The following is a 21,053-nucleotide window of genomic DNA, read 5'->3' on the forward strand; positions in this document are numbered from 1 at the left end:
GTACATCCCATGCTGATCAATTTGTCTCTTGTCACGTTGACGTGCAATATATCCTCAATAAATAAATACAATATCAGATATCAGCATTCCAATATCATGCATTCAACATGACATTGTTTGTCAGGAGGAAACAACAATTAGACAAATATTTAACTGGATTTAAAAACGGTTCCGTGGATTTCCTTTGCCACCCGCTATTCCGATTACGGAATGTTTACCTCTGAATTTACCATTCTAATTGCTTGTTGCAAGTCAATTTGTTTTCTGAGAAAGTTGTTCTAATTGGATAAAATGATGAGAGCCTTCAATCATATGGTAGCAGTGTACAGTGTTCAACAGAGTTCATACAGGGGACATGACCTCTGAAAACAACATTTTGAAGGTTGATTTCCCTGTATCTGAAAAATAATCAATTGTATTCATGAGAGGTTAATCTTGAGTTATTGATAATTAACGATCACTATGCACAAGACTTTGAATGGATTGTCTCCAGGCAACCATATAGATTGGAAGCAGGATATTTGTTTCATGGGGAAGGTACATCCACACAATACTCATACGTTCAGCAGTATTGAGCTGCTTACAAATACCACCCTGGGTTAGCATGAAGGGAAACATTATTTTCTCTTGACACTTCTCAATGTTTTGATATCAGTGCATCTGATAATAGGGCAATATCAGCAAGAGCATGAAGGTAGCTATTCCCAGGCAATATGTTCTGGTCTAACCCAAGTAAGGTACAGTGATATTCTCGATAGACATAGCACAGTTAACCCTAATCCCAATGTCCTCTAAACCATTATGTAATCATGACGTGTTATGCTCTGGAAAGCACTGGACAACGTTTGTGGGTGCAACTGCCACTTTCATTAGTAGGGTCAGTGTCCACCTCAGGTTGCAGTGCATCAAATCAAAATCAGGTAATTCAATTCTGATTAAAACAATCTAAATTGCATGCATGAACTGACACTACAGGATTTGAATTTGTATAGGTTATGCTAGGCAAGGACCAAGGTATTCAGTTAAATGTTGATTGTGTTCAAAAATAAAACCTTGGCAAGGGAAAGCACAGTAGCCATGCTGTCTGTCAGTGTTGTGAGCTACCTGTTCATGGTAACTGAATGGTAACCATTAATGCAGAAGGGTGTCACACTGACTCCTGTGAATGATGTCTGTCATTCTCCCTGGCACTTTCAAAAGGGCACACACACCTGAAATGAAACCCATTTAAAATAGACATTTCAATTTGAAACATTTTATTCATTTTCAATTACATCTCACAGAGATACGTTTTGTTTGTTAATACAATAGTATTAAAACAGTTATGCAACACCTATCAAGCACAACTCAGCCACAACTTGAAATATCTTGATTACGAACCATGGAGAAAGAGTTGAGTTAATCGAAAATGTTTGAGAAAATCTTCCCCAGGTACTGTATCAATGCACATTAACATGTTTTCTGTGTATTTCTGCATATTGATCCAAGATGTCTGTGATGGTCATATTTTTATTGAAACTTTATTTAACTAGTCAAGTCAGTTAAGAACAAATTCTTATTTACAATGACGGCCAACCCCGGCCAAACCCTCCCCTGACCCGGGCGACGCTGGGCCAATTGTGCGCCGCCCTTTGACACTGTTAAATGTTGACGATAGCACGTGAATTTTCTTTCACTGCTGAATGTTGATGGCCACCAGACATATCATACTGTCACTGTGCTTCATTGAGGAATTAAAGGACAACCTCGGAGTGAACCATGGTCATTTCCACAGTTCTTACAGAACATTTACAAGAACAAACAAACAGGTCACAACAAAACACAGGGATTAGGCACACATAGGCAAGGTACTGTATCTCTACCATTAGAAAAGGACATAATGTCATTCTAAACAGAAGCTTGACACGGCCCTGGGGAACTAAACATTTTGATTTGTAATTACCGAGGGACGTAACAAACATCATTAAGGGGTACGTTTGCGCCTTCGTTTCATTACTTCCATATTTCCGCCATATAAATATCTCATGTAGATTGTTCTAAGGATTGACAATCTTCTCAGATGTAAAAGCCTATCCTTTCGGCATAAAATCTAGACATAAAACACTCAAAAGCTTGGTTGTCAAATTAATTAAAAAAATGCATACAATAAGGCAATGCAGCTGCGTTGAATACTCTAAATAGTTAGCTGTTGATTTCACATTCTTGAGAAGTGAATAGTACACGTAAAACACATCCTTTGCTGAGTACTTGACTCTGAAAGCTAGAGGTCATTAAAGGCATTACATGTTTAAGTCTTATAAAGTCAACTTTGAAAGTATAAAAAACATAACTGCACAAATCTTGCATGGAGCTGAGCTGAAATGGCCCTTTGAGTTAAGACCTGAAAAAGACAAAAACACTCATCAACAAACACATAGTACCTGTGGGATTCATTGCTATGAGACAACATTTTGTTGAAGGCACTCTGGAAACCTTGAATCGATTCTACCAAAAGTGAATCCTGTGAATGGTGAAAGACAAAAACAGTTCTCTCTTACTGGACATCTTTGGTATCCTGATGGGGCCACTGCTGCTGCCATCCCCTCCATCACTCAGGGCTTTGATCTCAATGAGGTAGTCCTCACCAGAGGGGACTTGCAGCGCCATGCTGGTCCTATTGGTCTCCACAACGTTGGTCTTCCCAAGCCAGTTCTGACGGTACAGCACCTAGAGACGGGAGAGGGAATATCATGGTATCTGATATCAATAATACTAATTTAAGTGACACAGTAGTTTGACATAAATGAGAAATGAATCGTTTTTGGATAATGCTACTGTATTGTTTAAAAAAAAATTGGGAAAGAGGAGCTATTTTTTTGAAAAAATACAAAAGTATTTTCTTGTGCAGCCAAATAGTCTTAGGAAATTGTATTTGTATTTTTCTGAAGCACCTTTCTAGAGGATGACATGAATTGCACATTATAGTGTGAGGTGCTGGTGTGACCCCCGTGGCGCACCATGGAGGCTAGTGTCTGAGTGTGGACCTTCACAGGCACTCAGCTGCTTCCTCACCTTCTCTTTCATATCTCTGAGCCATATCAGATCAATCAATTAGCAAAATGTGCTCCGTTGTAAATTAATACTTTAAAAGAAACCAGGACCTTTTCTGAGTCATAATCCTCTGCTGAATGCTCTCAGAGTTCAGATACTCAAAATGACATGAAACGCTTCCTGTTACGCAGGTTCAAACACTTTTTACTACTGAGCATTGAGGGATCAAAAGGCAGGAAAGAATGGATCCTCAGGGCGTTCCACCATTAGGGACGCCATTAGGGAAAGTGTTGCCTCAACAGCTATCCACAAGGACACATTTTGTGTGTTTCCATATCAAAACTTGGCAGACCTTCAATCAAACATACTCAGTGGAAACCCAGAACAATGGAGAAACCGATTTGTTTTGTGTCATAACACCAGGAACAGTCTTTTTAGTTTTGTACGGATTGTCCACAAAATTTTGTATGGACAATCCACATGTGACACTGGAAGTGCTGAGGTTTATACTTCCACTGCGATCAGGGAGACATTAATAGATAAGACAGCTGTTGAGGTAAGCCAACAAACTGCATTTGTTTCCTAGTTTTCAAAGATTCTGCTATTACACTGACAACACTCACCTTGTATCCTGTCACCTCAGACTCATTTCCCATTGCCTTGACATGCTCCCAACTCAAAAAGATCTTGGAGTTTGTCAAGTTCCACTCAATATTCCCTGGAGGTTGACTTGGTGCTGAAAGATATGCAATCATAAAGCCACCCAAATTAATCACGTACAATTCCGTCAATAGCTGAAATTACTTCAAAATTACTTTCTCACTTTAAACATCCCCATAATCACTGCTGTTTGAAGGAACTATCCACTGGACACACACTGGTTGAATCAATGTTGTTTCCATGTAGGGCTGGGCGATATGGCCAAAATATCAAATCAAGGTATCTTTAAAAAAAAAATGGACGCTATTCTATGTTTTGGAATAATAAAATGTCTACGTTTGCTTTATGGGTAGTGCAGGACCCTAGGGTGGCAACACATACATTCTAAGTGATTTCCATGGGTCTTTCTCCATTCTAATTGTTTTATACTATTCGATTAAACTTCAACCCAAAATATTTTTCCGCATTTATCAACTTTTGCATTTCTTGCACTCATTTGAGATGTTGCAATTGTGATTTGACTTGCGATTTAGTGCAAAACACTTGGGTGAACTGTTGTTTTCATGGAAATAGAATGAGTATTCTAATTCTATAGGCACTTTGAATACAGTGTTGTTTGACATGACGCTGAACATAGATGCCAGGGAGGAGTTATTGTAACAGGGTAGGAACCAAACTGTTGATTATATGTTTCCTAGGGGACCCTGTAATCTTCGGATTCAATGCATATTCTCATATTCATGCTTTGTGTATTCCTCTTTGATTTGTAAGATACTGTTGCACAAACAACATGCGGATTTAGGTCTACACCATCACTGGTATTATCAGGCTGTAAAGCTAATTACGTTTGCTCTGACTCAGTACATTTATTAGCTAGCTAGCTGCTAATCGCTAGTTAGCTGTCTAACAAGATGTAGGCCAAACTTGCAAAAAAAATACAAACTAGCTATTTGCAGATGTAAGAAACACAAACTAACAATGTAATTATAGAATGCTAATGTATTTATATTTAGAAGCAAAGTGAAAACGGCGTCGTAATCATCAACATTGTTGCATGTGCTGCATTGACCACGCAGACTGAACGCAAGTTTCTCGTGGTCGAGGAACAACATTTGCGCTCCTTGAGTAACAGTCAGTGTTGCCAACTCCTCAGTAAGGAAAGTAGCGATTGGCTGTCCTAAAAGTCGCAAAATGACGTCATTACCTAATTTGCATAATTGTCCATGTGCATGTAATTGTGATGGACGTCGTAGGAGAGAGGAATAATGTCGTGGGAGAGACAAAAAGTGAGTAAAAAACACCCTAAATATGTTTAGAACTACAAATGAACTTTCTTCTGTCGATTCTTGTTTTTTTAAATGTCACAATTCCAACCAGCCTCCTTTATCCAGGCTTGGGACCGGCAAAAGTAACCCAAAAGAGACACTGGCGGAGTTACTTCGTTTTTTTATTACATTTTTAATGATTTTTGTTTAGTTTTTTTGTTTAGTTTTTTACATTTACATCCTGCTCTGAATGTAAGCCTTCCCACATGCACGATTTATTTGCAGTCTGGACGCGGAGGGGTGAACATCTCCTGCTCTGACTGCTGCCCGAGGACTGGGCCTGTGAGGCCTGTGAGTGCTTTGGGATGGGGGGTGGGGCCCACGGCAGCACCAGCTGCTCGTTTAGAAGAGTAAGAACGTTACGTGCTTTCACGTCAGATTCTCCAAAAGTCTCCAATAACACCAGAAAAAGTCGCTAGATTTGTCGCTAGTCACTTTTTTGAAAATGTGTCGCTAGAGGGGTCTGAATACTCGCTAAATATAGCGACAAAGTTGCTAAGTTGGCAATACTGGTGACGGTGCGGGCTAGGAAAGTGCCATGGAGAAATGACTCAAGTAGTGAAGTAAACTCTAAAAATGGATGTTACACACGGCACATCACATTTAACAAAACAAACATTCAAATCCCGTTATAGAAGGTAAAGTAAAAACCCAAACCAGTCTGTGCATCAATACCGGTATATAGTAAAATATGGTATACTGCCCAGCCCTATTTCCACGTAACCAACGTGGAATAGATGTTGAACTGACGTCTGCACCCAGTGGGTCTCGAATAGAAGATAACACAAGAAGGAGGGAGAGCTGATTGCCTTGTGATAGAGTTAGTAGTTGAATAATTGCATCTTTCTCTGATAAGCTCATAAACACGCCTCCTCTCCCTGAGTTGTCAAGGTAAACAGCATCTTTTTTGATTTATTAAAAAGCCCCAAAAGTGAATCTTCTTATCAACTGTATGCAAGAATGTGCTATGTGTTGCCTTAAAAATGTAGCATTCTCTGTGTTGGTCTTGCCAACACCAATTGTCTCACCTCTGAGAAGCAGAGGTTACATCATGTAGGTCTGATATCTGATTGGAGGTTAACTTTACAGTAATACTATTGGTCAACAACTCAGGTTTTGAATCCAACCAACTCAGATGCTTCTATCTCTTATTTGTTCCTGACCTGCTGTGGTGAGACACTCTTTCTTTCTCTCTCCACACCATGGACTTTTGGGGCATGGCCTTTCAGGCTATGATTTCTGTCTCTCTCACTGACCATGTTTAGAATAATGCCTTGTAATGCTTGTTAATGCCTTGTAACTTAAGCTTTATGCCTTGAATGTGAATCCATTCATTTTACAAAGTAGTTAAATACACTTGTATTTGGAATCCAGTCTCCGACCTTCATTTGCCTATTACTGTAACTCAACTCTTGCATATTGCTAATAATCTTTATGGAGTCAGATAAACATTTAAATAGGCTAGTTGCATAGTCTTATTAGTCGCATGTGATGTATAATATACACATAAAACATTTCTGGCCAGTACACTGCTAATTCACATGTTTGTAGGTATGACATAATCCAATTCCATTCGTTAGTCTTGCAGTTAACATGAAGTCAAAACTTTACCCAGATGATGATGTTTCAGCAGTGCTGTTGATGTAGAGTATTCACAGAGGCTCTAAAGCCATTGAAGTTGTACTGTATACTGCTGCATTCCACCACAATTCCATTCATGTTAACCTCTGCTGGATATACAGGCTTCATTTTCGTGAAAGCAAACTTGTAAAGAGAAAAATGCTCAAATTGCATGTGACAACTGTTCCATATTAGAGAATACTCACGTGGTTTCTTGGTGGTGACGTTGACTGCGGGGCTAGAAGGCCCTGCTCCAGCGCTGTTCTGAGCCCTGACTGAGATCAGATACACAGTACTGCCCTTGAGTCCAGAGAGAAGGGCTGCAGTGTCTGTGACCCTCACCATCTCAGCATCACTATCCTGCATCCCCTCCTCCCAACAAAGGACCTGGAACCAAAGACATGAAGGTTATTCCAGACCTCCTGACAGCATTAAAACAGGATTAGAGACACCTCCAGCACCGTTGTTTGTGGACCTGATAACCAGGTTCACAATGGGGGTCAAGCAACCTGGGCCTTCTCTACAGCAAGACAGTCCTGGGCTATACTAAGGGGAAAATGGGCAAGGATCCTCAGGGTGTTCCGCCATTAGGGACAATGTTGGTTGTGGAGGAAATTGATATATGATGTTCACACTTGTGAGGGGTGATTTATAGAACACTACTCAGGCAGGGAAGCAGCCAGCGTATTAGGCTCCTTGGGAGACTGGAATAGCTGTGGACAGACCTCTTCACTCTAGATTAGATGGTGAGAAATATACCTTTGTATCCCAAGGTATTTTTCGGTGTAGGGGAAATTTCACGTTTTTGCCATTGGCAGTTCTATTTAAATGCATGCCAACCTATTGCTGAGTCAATCATCGTGAGGATAATACTGTATCTATCATGCTGTTTTCTGCTCTCTACCAGCATCATGATTCTTCTGATATTTTTCATACCTCATATCCAATGATCTTCCAACTGCTGGCTGTCTGGGTAATGGGTTCCCAATACACCTCGATTTCAGAGGCTGACAGCGTCCGGGTCCACACTCTGGACGGGGGTTCAGAGGGCTCTAAGCATGACAAATTTAGACCAAGGACATTATCAAGAATGGTAAACATACAAGTCAAACTAACCCAAAGCTTCCATTTCATCAGCATCTTGAGAAATAGTCAAAATAACTAACCTTCCTCTGCGGAATACACTACAACCACATGGCTAGACGGGCCTTCTCCTTTGTTGTTGTAGACTCCAACTTTCACCTCAAATTGTGAGAGGGGTGGGATGCTGTCGTTCCTGAAGGTGTATCTTGATGCATCAGGTGAAGCCAGCACAGTCTGCTTCCATGTGCTTGTACCAAGAGGACGAAAAGCCACAACATATCCAAATTCCTCTCCACTCTGTAGCTCCTCTGGTATTGGCTATGAGACAGAGACAATTTGACTGCATAAATTGTAGCAATTCTTATCCCTTCACATTGGTTGAACTGAATATCAAATTACTACCTGAACTGGAAGTGTCAAATTCTGAACAGTGAAATACCACAACCCCAACATAATACATTATATCCAAAGATATACACAGTATATACACATTCTGCATGATAAGTTAATTCCCTTTAAGAGACCCACAGAAACACGCATTCTGAGACATCGTCCTAGATTTATGCACAAACAATTTCCACCATCTCTGCATCTGCATTTTGATTTACACACCAGGGGAGCCGTTTGGAACAGGCAAATAGCTAGGCAAGACAGCTCTTCTTTTAATTTAAACCCATTTAATTGAAGTCGCATCGCCATAGAGAATTCTGTCAAAACCCCACTCATGTCAGAAGAGTGATTTGAAATGTACATATTTGTAGGTATTGTATCTTGTAATTGTCCTTGACATACAAGGAAAAACAAAGAAATAATTTTTAAAAGTAAATGAAGAACAGTAATCTGTCATAATAAAGATATTCTATAAATCTGTGATGATCAGCAAGCTTACCTCCCATTGGATAACCAGTTCTCCTCGCCTTCCTCCTCCTCCACTCACATTACCTGGTGCTACTTCAGGAACTGGATGGACAAAAACAACAACAGTGTCCAATATAAGTGTGTGTATTCCTTGGAGCAAAGGCATGTATTTGAATCCCTACTACTCCGAAACCATACAGAAGCCTTGATATCACTATCATAGTGCCCCTCATCCCAGTACGGTTTCAAAGCAAAGGCTTAGCTTTTTGATGTAATTAAATTAGGGTTGATACAGGCACGAGCGCCAGTGCACGCTACTGCTGTTACTACAGTGTATCACACTGCAGAAATACTCTTCCCTTGTGATTCAGTGGGCCAGGCGGAAGCACTCTGCTAACCCACTCAGAATAGACACTTTCAAGTCATTGCCTTATGGCATGCGTGGGTATTTCACACGGCTCCTGTTGATGCTGCTGACATGAATTAATAATGGCAGGAATTCCTGAGTGCTGATGTAAACAGCATCTAAATGCTTAAAAGGTATGATGCCTCCTGCTCGGGTAGTTCTAATCTGACAAGCAAAAGTTTCAAGTGTCAATATCCACATGGATAGATAGGCCACGTGGTCTAAACACATGAATAAATTATCTCTCACTTTCTTTTCCTATTAGGTAAATTATTAACATCTGTCTCTGTGTCAGTCAAATTGGAACAGAGCTGATTCTGTCTTCATTACACGTAATTAGCAATGAGAAAGGCACAATATCCAATGGACTGGCGTGAAAAGTGTATGTGGGTTCTACATGGTGAAATTCATCAGAGGCTGAACGGAACACTCAATGCAAAATGAAACTAATCAGACCGTTAAATTACATTTCCACTGTGGGGTTGATAGATTCACCACAAGAGGAAAAAGAGAAATGAGAATGTACCTGCCGCTTTTGTTCGAATCTGCTTGGATTGCATGCTGGGCTCTCCAACACCCACATTGTTGCTAGCCACCACCCTGAATTCGTAATCCACCCAGGGGTTCAAATCTATCACCGTTGCATGAAACATCTGTCCAGGCACAGAATCAGGAACTAGGATTAAAGAATTTAGAATTTAAATACATATTGATTCTCATCCACCAACAAAACACATTCATGTTATCAAAGACTGCCTGTGATACAATTAATGTCAATATAACTTATCCAAGAAAGCCCCCAAGATAACAAATGATTAAAGATAAATACTCCTGTTCACATCATTCATCCCCAAAGCTGACTGTTCCCACAGTATTCTGATAGTACAGACATTTTAAAGGAGAAATTACAAACTTCAGAAGCCTTTTTAAACCACAAATACACTACAAGTTCTACATTTCCTGCATTGTAAGCACGTTCTCCTGCAACAGGGTGATCAAATTAAGATCCTACATCTGTAAACAGTGTCTGTGAGGGATGGGCTGGCATTGTAGCTACCTGTCCTGACGGCCTGCCAGCCTATGGAGAAGGGGGTCCTGGCCTGGATGTTGTATGTGGTGACAGGGCTGTGGTTGTCAGGCCCAGACTCCCAGGAGAGCTGGGCAGTGGAGTCAGTGATTTCCCCCACAATAAGGCCCTCTGGGGCACCGGGAGGCCCTGAAATAACCAGCAGCACAGGGACCGAACAGGAAGACAAGGACAACCACTGTCAAATAGTTCTATTGTGTCAGCCAAAAAAGGATGGCAAGGTTAGAGCAGTCTGCCCACAAAAGAGAGAGACATTTAATATTTCACACAGCAGAGATAAAGATCCTTCAGTTGATGAGGGGAAATACAAAAGGATTCCAAAACGAAGGAGAAGAGGAAAATTTATGCATTGATTTTCAGATGCTCCTGTAGTCATTATTTAACACTGAATGAATGTCACCCAGAATAGTTGGCTGAAGTAAAGGGAATTAATAGAACGGGTGATCATGTCTGAGGTTGTCTAATTCCTCTTTAGATGGGTGCTACCCTAGATATGGTATATCTTTATGGGTGCTACAGCATGCCAGTAAATCAAAGTATCATCACAGGGAGGAAGTGCGTGCGTACCTCTGACAATCAGGTGGGCTGCTGCTGAGACACTGTCCACCACAGTGTGTACCATGCACACATACTTCCCAGAATGCTTTAGCTGAATATTCCTGACCATCAGATCACCAGCTGATCCCTGATGACAATAGAACAGAAAAAGTGTGCAATTTCACAACAATACTAGTGTCTCAAAATACAGTCATTCAATGTATATTTTTTCCAAATGCGTAGCACCGTTCATACCACTTATACAGTATACAATATGCTAGATTTTTTTTATCCCATGTATGCTATTTCAGTAGCAGAAAGGTCAGGCTACATACAACAGTGAGAGAAACAAGCAGGTAGGAACATTGGAGTGACACTGATTTCAACACTCCTTGCGTAAAAAACAAAAAAACACTTCCTGAAGTTTAAGAGCTCTGCCAAATCAGGCTCACAGTGAAAATGTCAGTGTTATACAGGCCGTTTTAGTGCAGGGTCTTTGTGTGCTCAGCAGACCAGAGGATAAATCCTGTAGTCAGACAGATTTGTGTGCCTTTGTTCACTGGAGTGTCAGGTGATTTACTCATAAGATCAGCAACAGACTGGTTGTTTTAATCTTCATGTCCACAGGTTTTACCTGGCCAGGTCTCCATGTTAAATGCCTTAGTCTTGTCTGAGATGAACAGTGCCTTCACAAAGTAATCATACCCCTTGACTTATTCCACATTTTGTTGTGTTACAGTCGGGATTCTAAATGGATTCAATATTTGTTTTTCTCCCCCATCTACACACAATACCCCATAATGGCAAAGTGAAAACATGTTTTTAGAAATGTTTGCAAATTTATTGAAAATAAAACACAGAAATATTCACACCGCTAAGTCAATACATGTTACAATCACCTTTGGCAGCGATTACAACTAAGAGTCTTTCTGGTCTCTAAGAGCTTTGCACACCTGGATTGTGTCATATTTGCACATTACAATTTTGTTTTATTCTTCAAGTTCTGTCAAATTGGTTGTTGATCATTACTAGACAGCAATAGATTTTCAAGCCGATTTAATTCTAAATTGTAACTAGGCCACTTAGGAACAATTCAATGTTGTCTTGGTAAACAACTCCAGTGTATGTTTGGCCTTGTGTTTTAGGTTATTGTCCTGCTGAAAGGTGAATTTGCCTCCCAGTGTCTGTTGGAAAGCAGTCTGAACCAGGTTTTCCTCTAGGATTTTTTCCTGTGCTTACCTCTATTCTGTTTATTTTATCCTAAAAAAACACTAGTTCTAGCCAATGACAAGCATACCCATAACATGATTCCGCCGCCGCCACCACAATGTTTAATGTGTTGTGTTGGATTTGCCCCAAACATAACACTGTGTATTCAGGACATAGTGCATTTCTTTGCCAAATTATTTGCAGTTTTAATTTAGTGCATTATTGCAAACAAGATACATGTGTTGGAATATTTTGTATTCTGTATAGGCTTCCTCCTTTTAATTTTGTCATTAAGGTTAGTATTGTGGAGTAACTACAATGTTGTTGATCCATCTTCAGTTCTCCTATCACAGCCATTAAACTCTTTAACTGTATTAAAGTCACCAATAGCCTCATGGTGAAATCCCTGAGCGGTTTCTTTCCTGGTTATTGTGGTTACATTTCTGTTTAAAATTCACTGCTCGACTGAGATAATAAAGATAATTGTATGTGTGAGGTACAGAGATGAGGTAGTCATTCAAAAATAATATTAAACACTATTATTGCACATATAGTGAGTCCATGCAACTTATTTGACTTGTTAAGCAAATATTTCCTCCTGAATGTATTAAGGCTTGGCATAACATAGAGGTGGAATACTTATTGACTCAAGACATTTCAGCTTTCCTTTTTAATTAATTAGTAAAAATGTGTAAAAACATAATTCCACTTTGACATTATGGGGTATTGTGTGTTGGCCAGTGACACCAAATCTCAATTTAATCCATTTTAAATGTAACACAAGAAAATGTGGAAAAAGTCAAGGGGTGTGAATACTTTCTGAACGCACTGTAGGTGTTGATGTAATGATACTGTACAATTCAGGATGCTTGTGTGCGGAGGTTGTAAATATTCTAACATGTTCATATAAGGTGTAGCTTTACTGTCCAAGCTATGAAGCTTGTGAGAAGAGACAACTGTGCGCTGTCTCCTGTACAGTACAGGTAGCAGGTACATACCACTCCTATCATCTCAAAGTGGTCCTGTCTGTTGAAATCGATGAACTTGCCGTTGAAGAACCACTTAAAGGTGGGATCCAGGGAGGAGTCTCCAGACACTTCACATGGCAACACGATGCTCTCTCCCACAGTGGCATCCACACTCAGCGGTGGAACTGTTATCTTGGTTGGCTCTATTTGAGAACACAGTAAAACAAAACACACAGGGTCATGTTTACCTTGAAAATGAATATAAACCTGCTGCTGGACAAAATGTACTTTAGACAAGATGGTTCAATGCAGAGGCAGCCTTCCCTACTACTAGTGTAACAAATTGATCTTAAATTGCTCCCATTGAGAAGTGTCTTCCTCTCAATCCTATTACATGTTTTTTCATGATGTTTTATTGATATAGTCTTGAGACTGAATAATTCAACTAAATGCAATCATGGTGTCAAATTAAGGAAAAAAATCCATGTATAACCATCAGTTATGAGAACAGCCAAATTGAAATATGCAGCAGCAGTAATTTTAAAATTAACATGCAATGTTTGACTTGGATGGAACAGAACATCTCTCTCCTCACTACTATAGATATAAGGATTTTCTACCCTCCGCTGTGTGACCAATAACTCACAGCTGACAAAACCAAGGATGAGTTATGTTTCTGTCAAACCAGCAGGAACATAAAACAACTATACATTTCATTATCAATTTCATGCTTGGCTTAGTTTTTTTCTTCTCTCTAAACAGGTTTAAACCATCTGCTTAAAAGGTAGTGAAATCTGTGTCCGGAAAAGTACCTTTCACCACCAGAGTAGCAGTACTGCTTGATGTCCCAAAGGGGTTCCTGGCCACACAGGTGTACCTCCCTCCGTCTGATTCGCTGATGTTGCTGATACGGAGAGTTCCATCCTCCATGATGGTCCGTCTGACAAGAATGAAAGAACAGACAACTGTTGTTATCAGGATCAATAATGATTTGATAGCCCTCACTGGGTTATATAGGGATTCTAAATACTATATTAGTGATTTATAAATGAGGATAAGCATACAATTACATCAACACTTTCATATCACATCCATTCCTAAATCCATGCTGTAGTTTGAAAGACAACTATTTCATGAATAAAAACGTAATTATCTGGAAGATTGAATTCTCTACAAGCACATTTGCAGAGAGCAATTATCTTAGTTGAAGCAGAACAGATTTGCTGTAGGGTCACCATGCTATTGACAGCACAAAAGATTAAATGCGTATTTTAATAGGATACACAGCGGGACACTAAGGCCAAAATGAGGACAGGGGAAGGAGAAGAGAGCAGAATAACGGGGAGAGATGATTCACTAATGGGAATCTTTACCTGCAGCCTTAACGTTCTACAACATGTGAGTGATTCCTCACATAATCAGGACAAAAAAAGACCATGGTTTTAGAAATGTTCACAAAACACAATCCATAGAATGGGTCTTTGGAGGGATGTTGGCACACACAGAGTGTACAAAACATTAGGAACACCTTCCTAATATTGAGTTGCACCCACTTTTTCCGTCAGAACAGCCTCAATTCGTTGGGCCATAGATTCTATAAGGTGTCGAAGGAATTCCACAGGGATGCTGGCCTGTGTTGACCCCACAGTTGTGTCAAGTTGGCTAGATGTTGTTTGGGTGGTGGACCATTCATGATACACACAGGAAACTGTTGAGTGTGAAAAACCCAGCAGCCTGGCAGTTTTGGACACACTCAAACCAGGTGCGCCTGGCACCTACTACCATACCCAGTGCAAAGGAACTTAAATATAAGACTCCTGAGTGGCGCATCTCAGTGCTAGAGGTGTCAATACAGATCCTGGTTCGAACCCAAGCTGTATCTCAACCGGCTGTGATTGAGAGTCCCATAGGAAGGCGCACAATTGGCCCAGCGTTGCCCGGGTTAGGGGAGAGTTTGTCCTGGGTAGGCAGTCATTGTAAAATAAGAATTTGTTAATATCTGACTTGCCTAGTTAAATAAAAGGTTATTAAAAAATATATATACACGTTGTCTTGCCCATTCACCCTCTGAATGGCACACATACACAATCCATGTCTCAATTGTCTCAAGGCTTAAAAATAATTTTTTAATCTGTCGACTCCCCTTCATCTACACCAGTGGTTCCCAAACTTTTTATGGTCCCATACCCCTTCAAATATTCAACCTCCAGCTGCGTGCCCCCTCTAGCACCAGGGTCAGCGCACTTTCGAATGTTGTTTTTTGTCATCATTGTAAGCCTGCTACACATACACACTATACGATACATTTATTAAACATAAGAATGAGTGTGAGTTTTTGTCACAACCCTACTCGTGGGAAGTGACAAAGAGCTCCAATAGGACCAGGGCACAAATAATAACATAATAATAATCAATAATATTTCTCTTTATTTAACTATCTTACATATAAACCTTATTTGTTCATCGAAAAATGTGAATCACTCACCACAGGTTAATGAGAAGGGTGTGCTTGAAAGGATGCATATAACTCTGCAATGTTGGGTTGTATTGGAGAGAGTCTCAGTCTTAAATTATTTTCCACACACAGTCTGTGTTTGTATTTAGTTTTTTTATGCTAGTGAAGGCCGAGAATCCACTCTCACATAGGTACGTGGTTGCAAAGGGCATCAGTGTCTTAACAGTGCGATTTACCAAGGCAGGATACTCTGAGCACAGCCCAATCCAGAAATCTGTCAGTGGCTTCTGATTAAATTCCATTTTCACACAAGAGGCTCTCTTGTTCAGATATCGGTAAGTGGACTGGAGGCAGGGCATGAAAGGGATAATGAATCCAGTTGTTTGTGTCATCCGTTTTAGGACCTGCGTAATTGCGCACCCAACTCACTCATGTGCTTCGCTATATCACATTTGACATTGTAGGTAAGCTTGAGTTCATTTGCACACAAAAAATCATACAATGATGGAAAGACCTGTGTGTTGTCCTTGTTAATGCAGACAGAGAAGAGCTCCAACTTCTTAAATCATAGCCTCAATTTTGTCCCGCACATTGAACATAGTGGCGGAGAGTGCCTGTAATCCTAGATTCAGATCATTCAGGCGAGAAAAAACATCACCCAGATAGGCCAGTCATGTGAGAAGCTCGTCATCATGCAAGCGGTCAGAAGAGTGAAAATGATGGTCAGTAAAGAACTTTAAGCTTGTCTCTCAATTTAAAAAAACGTGTTCATACTTTGCCCCTTGATACCCAGCGCCACTTCTGTATGTAAAAGCGTTACATGGTCGCTGCCCATATCATTGCATAGCGCAGAAAATACAGGAGAGTTCAGGGGCCTTGCTTTAACAAAGTTAACCATTTTCACTGTAGTGTCCAAAACGTCTTTCAAGCTGTCAGGCATTTCCTTGGCAGCAAAAGCCTCTCGGTGGATGCTGCAGTGTACCCAAGTGACGTCGGGAGCAACTGCTTGCACGTGCGTTACCACTCAACTATGCTCCCTGTCATGGCTTTTGTGCCATCAGTACAGATACCAACATGAGCAACAGCTACTTTTGACTACATACGGACCGTTAGTGGAATTCCTGCGAGAGAGTAACGGTTAATGTGATTGGTTGTTAATTATTTAACCGCCTGCTACCGACCCCCCTCAGCTCCCAGCTGTGCCCTGGACACCATTTTTGAATTGATCACCCCGTATCTAGCTTCAGAGTTTGTACTGTTAGGTGACCTAAACTGGGATATGCTTAACACCCCGACAGTCCTACAATCTAAGCTAGATGCCCTCAATCTCACACAAATCATCAAGGAACCCACCAGGTACAACCCTAAATCCGTAAACACGGGCACCCTCATAGACATTATCCTGACCAACTTGCCCTCCAAATACACCTCTGCTGTCTTCAATCAAGATCTCAGCGATCACTGCCTCATTGCCTGTATCCGCGGTCAAACGACCACCCCTCATCACTGTCAAACGCTCCCTAAAACACTTCTGCGAGCAGGCCTTTCTAATTGACCTGGCCCGGGTATCCTGGAAGGATATTGATCTCATCCCGTCAGTTGAGGATACCTGGTCATTCTTTAAAAGTAACTTCCTCACCATCTTAGATAAGCATGCCCCGTTCAAAAAATGCAGAACTAAGAACAGATATAGCCCTTGGTTCACTCCAGACCTGACTGCCCCCGACCAGCACAAAAGCATCCTGTGGCGGACTGCAATATCACCGAATAGTCCCAGCGATATGCAACTGTTCAGGGAAGTCAGGAACCAATACACACAGTCAGTCAGGAAAGCAAAGGCTAGCTTTTTCAAGCAGAAATTTGCATCCTGTAGCTCTAACTCCAAAAAGTTCTGGGACACTGTAAAGTCCATGGAGAATAAGAGCACCTCCTCCCAGCTGCCCACTGCACTGAGGCTAGGTAACACGGTCACCACCGATAAATCCATGGTAATCGAAAACTTCAACAAGCATTTCTCAACGGCTGGCCATGCCTTCCACCTGGCTACTCCAACCTCGGCCAACAGCCCCCCCCGCGCAGCTACTCGCCCAAGCGTCCCCAGCTTCTCCTTTACCCAAATCCAGATAGCAGATGTTCTGAAAGAGCTGCAAAACCTGGACCCATACAAATCAGCTGGGCTTGACAATCTAGACCCTCTATTTCTGAAACTATCCGCCGCCATTGTCGCAACCCCTATTACCAGCCTGTTCAACCTCTCTTTCATATCATCTGAGATCCCCAAGGATTGGAAAGCTGCCACGGTCATCCCCCTCTTCAAAGGGGGGGACACCCTGGACCCAAACTGTTACAGACCTATATCCATCCTGCCCTGCCTATCTAAGGTCTTTGAAAGCAAAGTTAATAAACAGATCACTGACCATCTCGAATCCCACCGTACCTTCTCCGCTGTGCAATCCGGTTTCCGAGCCGGTCACAGGTGCACCTCAGCCACGCTCAAGGTACTGAATGATATCATAACCGCCATCGATAAAAGACAGTACTGTGCAGCCGTCTTCATCGACCTGGCCAAGGCTTTCGACTCTGTCAATCACCATATTCTTATCGGAAGACTCAGTAGCCTCGGTTTTTCTGATGACTGCCTTGCCTGGTTCACCAACTACTTTGCAGACAGAGTTCAGTGTGTCAAATCGGAGGGCATGTTGTCCGGTCCTCTGGCAGTCTCTATGGGGGTACCACAGGGTTCAATTCTCGGGCCGACTCTTTTCTCTGTATATATCAATGATGTTGCTCTTGCTGCGGGCAATTCCCTGATCCACCTCTACGCAGATGACACCATTCTGTATACTTACATTTACATTACATTTAAGTCATTTAGCAGACACTCTTATCCAGAGCGACTTACAAATTGGTGCATTCACCTTATGATATCCAGTGGAACAACCACTTTACAATAGTGCATCTAACTCTTTTAAGGGGGGGAGGGGGTTAGAAGGATTACTTTATCCTATCCTAGGTATTCCTTAAAGAGGTGGGGTTTCAGGTGTCTCCGGAAGGTGGTGATTGACTCCGCTGACCTGGCGTCGTGAGGGAGTTTGTTCCACCATTGGGGTGCCAGAGCAGCGAACAGTTTTGACTGGGCTGAGCGGGAACTGTACTTCCTCAGAGGTAGGGAGGCGAGCAGGCCAGAGGTGGATGAACGCAGTGCCCTTGTTTGGGTGTAGGGCCTGATCAGAGCCTGAAGGTACTGAGGTGCCGTTCCCCTCACAGCTCCGTAGGCAAGCACCATGGTCTTGTAGCGGATGCGAGCTTCAACTGGAAGCCACTTCTGGCCCTTCCTTGGACACTGTGCTATCTAACCTCCTAACGAGCTTCAATGCCATACAACACTCCTTCCGTGGCCTCCAACTGCTCTTAAACGCTAGTAAAACCAAATGCATGCTTTTCAACCGTTCGCTGCCTGCACCCGCCCGCCCGACTAGCATCACCACCCTGGACGGTTCCAACCTAGAATATGTGGACATCTATAAATACCTAGGTGTCTGGCTAGACTGTAAACTCTCCTTCCAGACTCATATTAAACATCTCCAATCAAAAATCAAATCAAGAATCGGCTTTCTATTTCGCAACAAAGCCTCCTTCACTCACGCCGCAAAACTTACTATCCTATCGATCCTCGACTTCGGCGATGTCATCTACAAAATAGCTTCCAATACTCTACTCAGCAAACTAGATGCAGTTTATCATAGAGCCATCCATTTTGTTACTAAAACACCTTATGCCACCCACCACTGAGACCTGTATGCTCTAGTCGGCTGGCCCTCGCTGCATATTCCTCGCCAGACCCACTGGCTCCAGGTCATCTATAAGTCCATGCTAGGTAAAGCTCCGCCTTATCTCAGTTCACTGGTCACGATAACAACACCCACCCGTAGCACGCGCTCCAGCAGGTATATCTCACTGATCATCCCAAAAGCCAACACCTCATTTGGCCACCGTTCCTTCCAGTTCTCTGCTGCCTGTGACTGGAACGAATTGCAAAAATGGCTGAAGTTGGAGACTTATTTCCCTCACCAACTTTAAACATCTGCTATCTGAGCAGCTAACCGATCGCTGCAGCTGTACATAGTCCATCTGTAAACAGCCCACCCAATTTACCTACCTCATCCCCTTACTGTTTTTATTTATTTACTTTTCTGCTCTTTTGCACACCAGTATCTCTACTTGCACATTGATCATCTGATGATTTATCACTCCAGTGTTAATCTGCTAAATTGTAATTATTTGCTCCTATGGCCTATTTATTGGCTACCTCCTCATACCTTTTGCACACAATGTATATAGACAAATTTTTCCCCTACTGTGTTATTGTTTATTGTTTACTCCATGTGTAACTCTGTGTTGTTGTCTGTTCACACTGCTATGCTTTATCTTGGCCAGGTCGCAGTTGTAAGTGAGAACTTGTTCTCAACTAGCCTACCTGGTTAAATAAAGGTGAAATAAAATAAAATAAATAAATACAAATTGGACTAGTCTACCTGTATTTGACATTGCGTTGTTATTTCGCTGAACACTAGATGGTTTAATTAAAGGCTACTCAGGCGAGAAAAAACCCTTACCCAAATGTATAGCCCCGTTGGAAAATATAAACTGTTTGACTGTTTGAAAATGTTATAGACTGTTTGAAAATGTGAATAAAAAAGTAATGTGAATCACATTTTTATTTGGCGTACCCCCGACGGCATTGTGCGTACCCCTGAAGTACAGAGCATGCAGTAAAGCTTCGTATGCCACCGATTTTTGCTTTGTAGCACCTACAGATGAAACATTATGGACTTAAAGGCCTGGGTGAGGCCAAAATGTTATAAATATGCCAAATTTGATTAATTATTTCTCAATTATGCTTTTAGATACAAATGTAATGTAAAAATATGTAAAAATTCCTTCCTCCAAAGGACCATTCTATGTATTCAATTTCATGAAAATCCACCATGTGTGAGATCCTATCGAAACACTAAAATACATTTCCAAAAGGTAATGAAAGCAGATAGGACTAGAGAGCCGTCTCTCTTGTAGCTGGGTGTATGGACTCAGTGAGAAACCAAGGAAACTAGAGCAACAATGGTTGAAAGGCACATGACTGAAATACTAATCAGGGACCATTTAGAGCTGGGCAATTTTTTTCTCTCTATTACGATAAATTGACTGAAGTATCACAATAACGATAAATGGAAGGATAAGTTTATAACATAAACGTGTGCACCGGTTAGCCTACACTTTAAAAGGTGCTATCTAGAACCTAAAAGGGTTCTTCCTCTGTCCCCATTAGAGAACCCTTTGAAGAACCATTTTCGGTTCCAGTTAGATCCTTTTTGGTTCCAGGTAGAACCCTATTGGGTTGCATGTAGAACCCCTTCCACAGAGGGTTCTACATGGATCAGCAGGTAGCTTAGTGGTTAGAGCATTGGACTAGTAACCGAAAGGTTGCACGATCGAATCCCCGAGCTGACAAGGTGAAAATCTGTCGCACTGCCCCTGAACAAGGTAGTTAACCCACTGTTCCCCGGTAGGCCGTCATTGAAAATAAGAATTTGTTCTTAACTGACTTGCCTAGTTAAAAAAGGGGTTCTCCTATGGAGACAGCCAAAGACTCCTTTTGGAACCCTTTTTTCTAAGAGTGTACTTTTGGATTATTACCGTACCCTTAGAACTACTACTACTACTTTGAATGTTGTAACTATCCATTGTAGCCGACATAATCAGACTTACAGTATTTCATTGAAAACTTCACATTTCACTAGTATAGGCTACTTATGAC

At 41.4% G+C, this 21,053-nt stretch overlaps 1 protein-coding gene across 2 annotated transcripts in view; it reads right to left on the reverse strand.

The window, feature by feature from the left end:
• Positions 1–1,239: 1,239 nt before the first annotated feature.
• The window catches only part of LOC129815004 (contactin-4-like), a 99,935-nt gene continuing 80,121 nt past the window's right edge, over positions 1,240–21,053 (reverse strand). For both annotated transcript variants that reach the window (XM_055868239.1, XM_055868240.1), the window contains exons 12-23: positions 13,596–13,723; positions 12,814–12,986; positions 10,637–10,754; positions 10,040–10,198; positions 9,509–9,658; positions 8,608–8,678; positions 7,802–8,036; positions 7,572–7,687; positions 6,842–7,022; positions 3,654–3,766; positions 2,538–2,706; positions 1,240–2,380 (exon numbers count right to left, since the gene is read on the reverse strand). In XM_055868239.1, the coding sequence (XP_055724214.1) occupies positions 2,295–2,380; positions 2,538–2,706; positions 3,654–3,766; positions 6,842–7,022; positions 7,572–7,687; positions 7,802–8,036; positions 8,608–8,678; positions 9,509–9,658; positions 10,040–10,198; positions 10,637–10,754; positions 12,814–12,986; positions 13,596–13,723 (1,699 nt within the window). In that variant the 3' untranslated portion in view covers positions 1,240–2,294. The remainder of the gene's footprint in view (positions 2,381–2,537; positions 2,707–3,653; positions 3,767–6,841; positions 7,023–7,571; positions 7,688–7,801; positions 8,037–8,607; positions 8,679–9,508; positions 9,659–10,039; positions 10,199–10,636; positions 10,755–12,813; positions 12,987–13,595; positions 13,724–21,053) is intronic.

The sequence above is a fragment of the Salvelinus fontinalis genome, chromosome 18 (assembly GCF_029448725.1).
Source record: "Salvelinus fontinalis isolate EN_2023a chromosome 18, ASM2944872v1, whole genome shotgun sequence".
In the NCBI taxonomy this organism is placed as follows: domain Eukaryota; kingdom Metazoa; phylum Chordata; class Actinopteri; order Salmoniformes; family Salmonidae; genus Salvelinus; species Salvelinus fontinalis.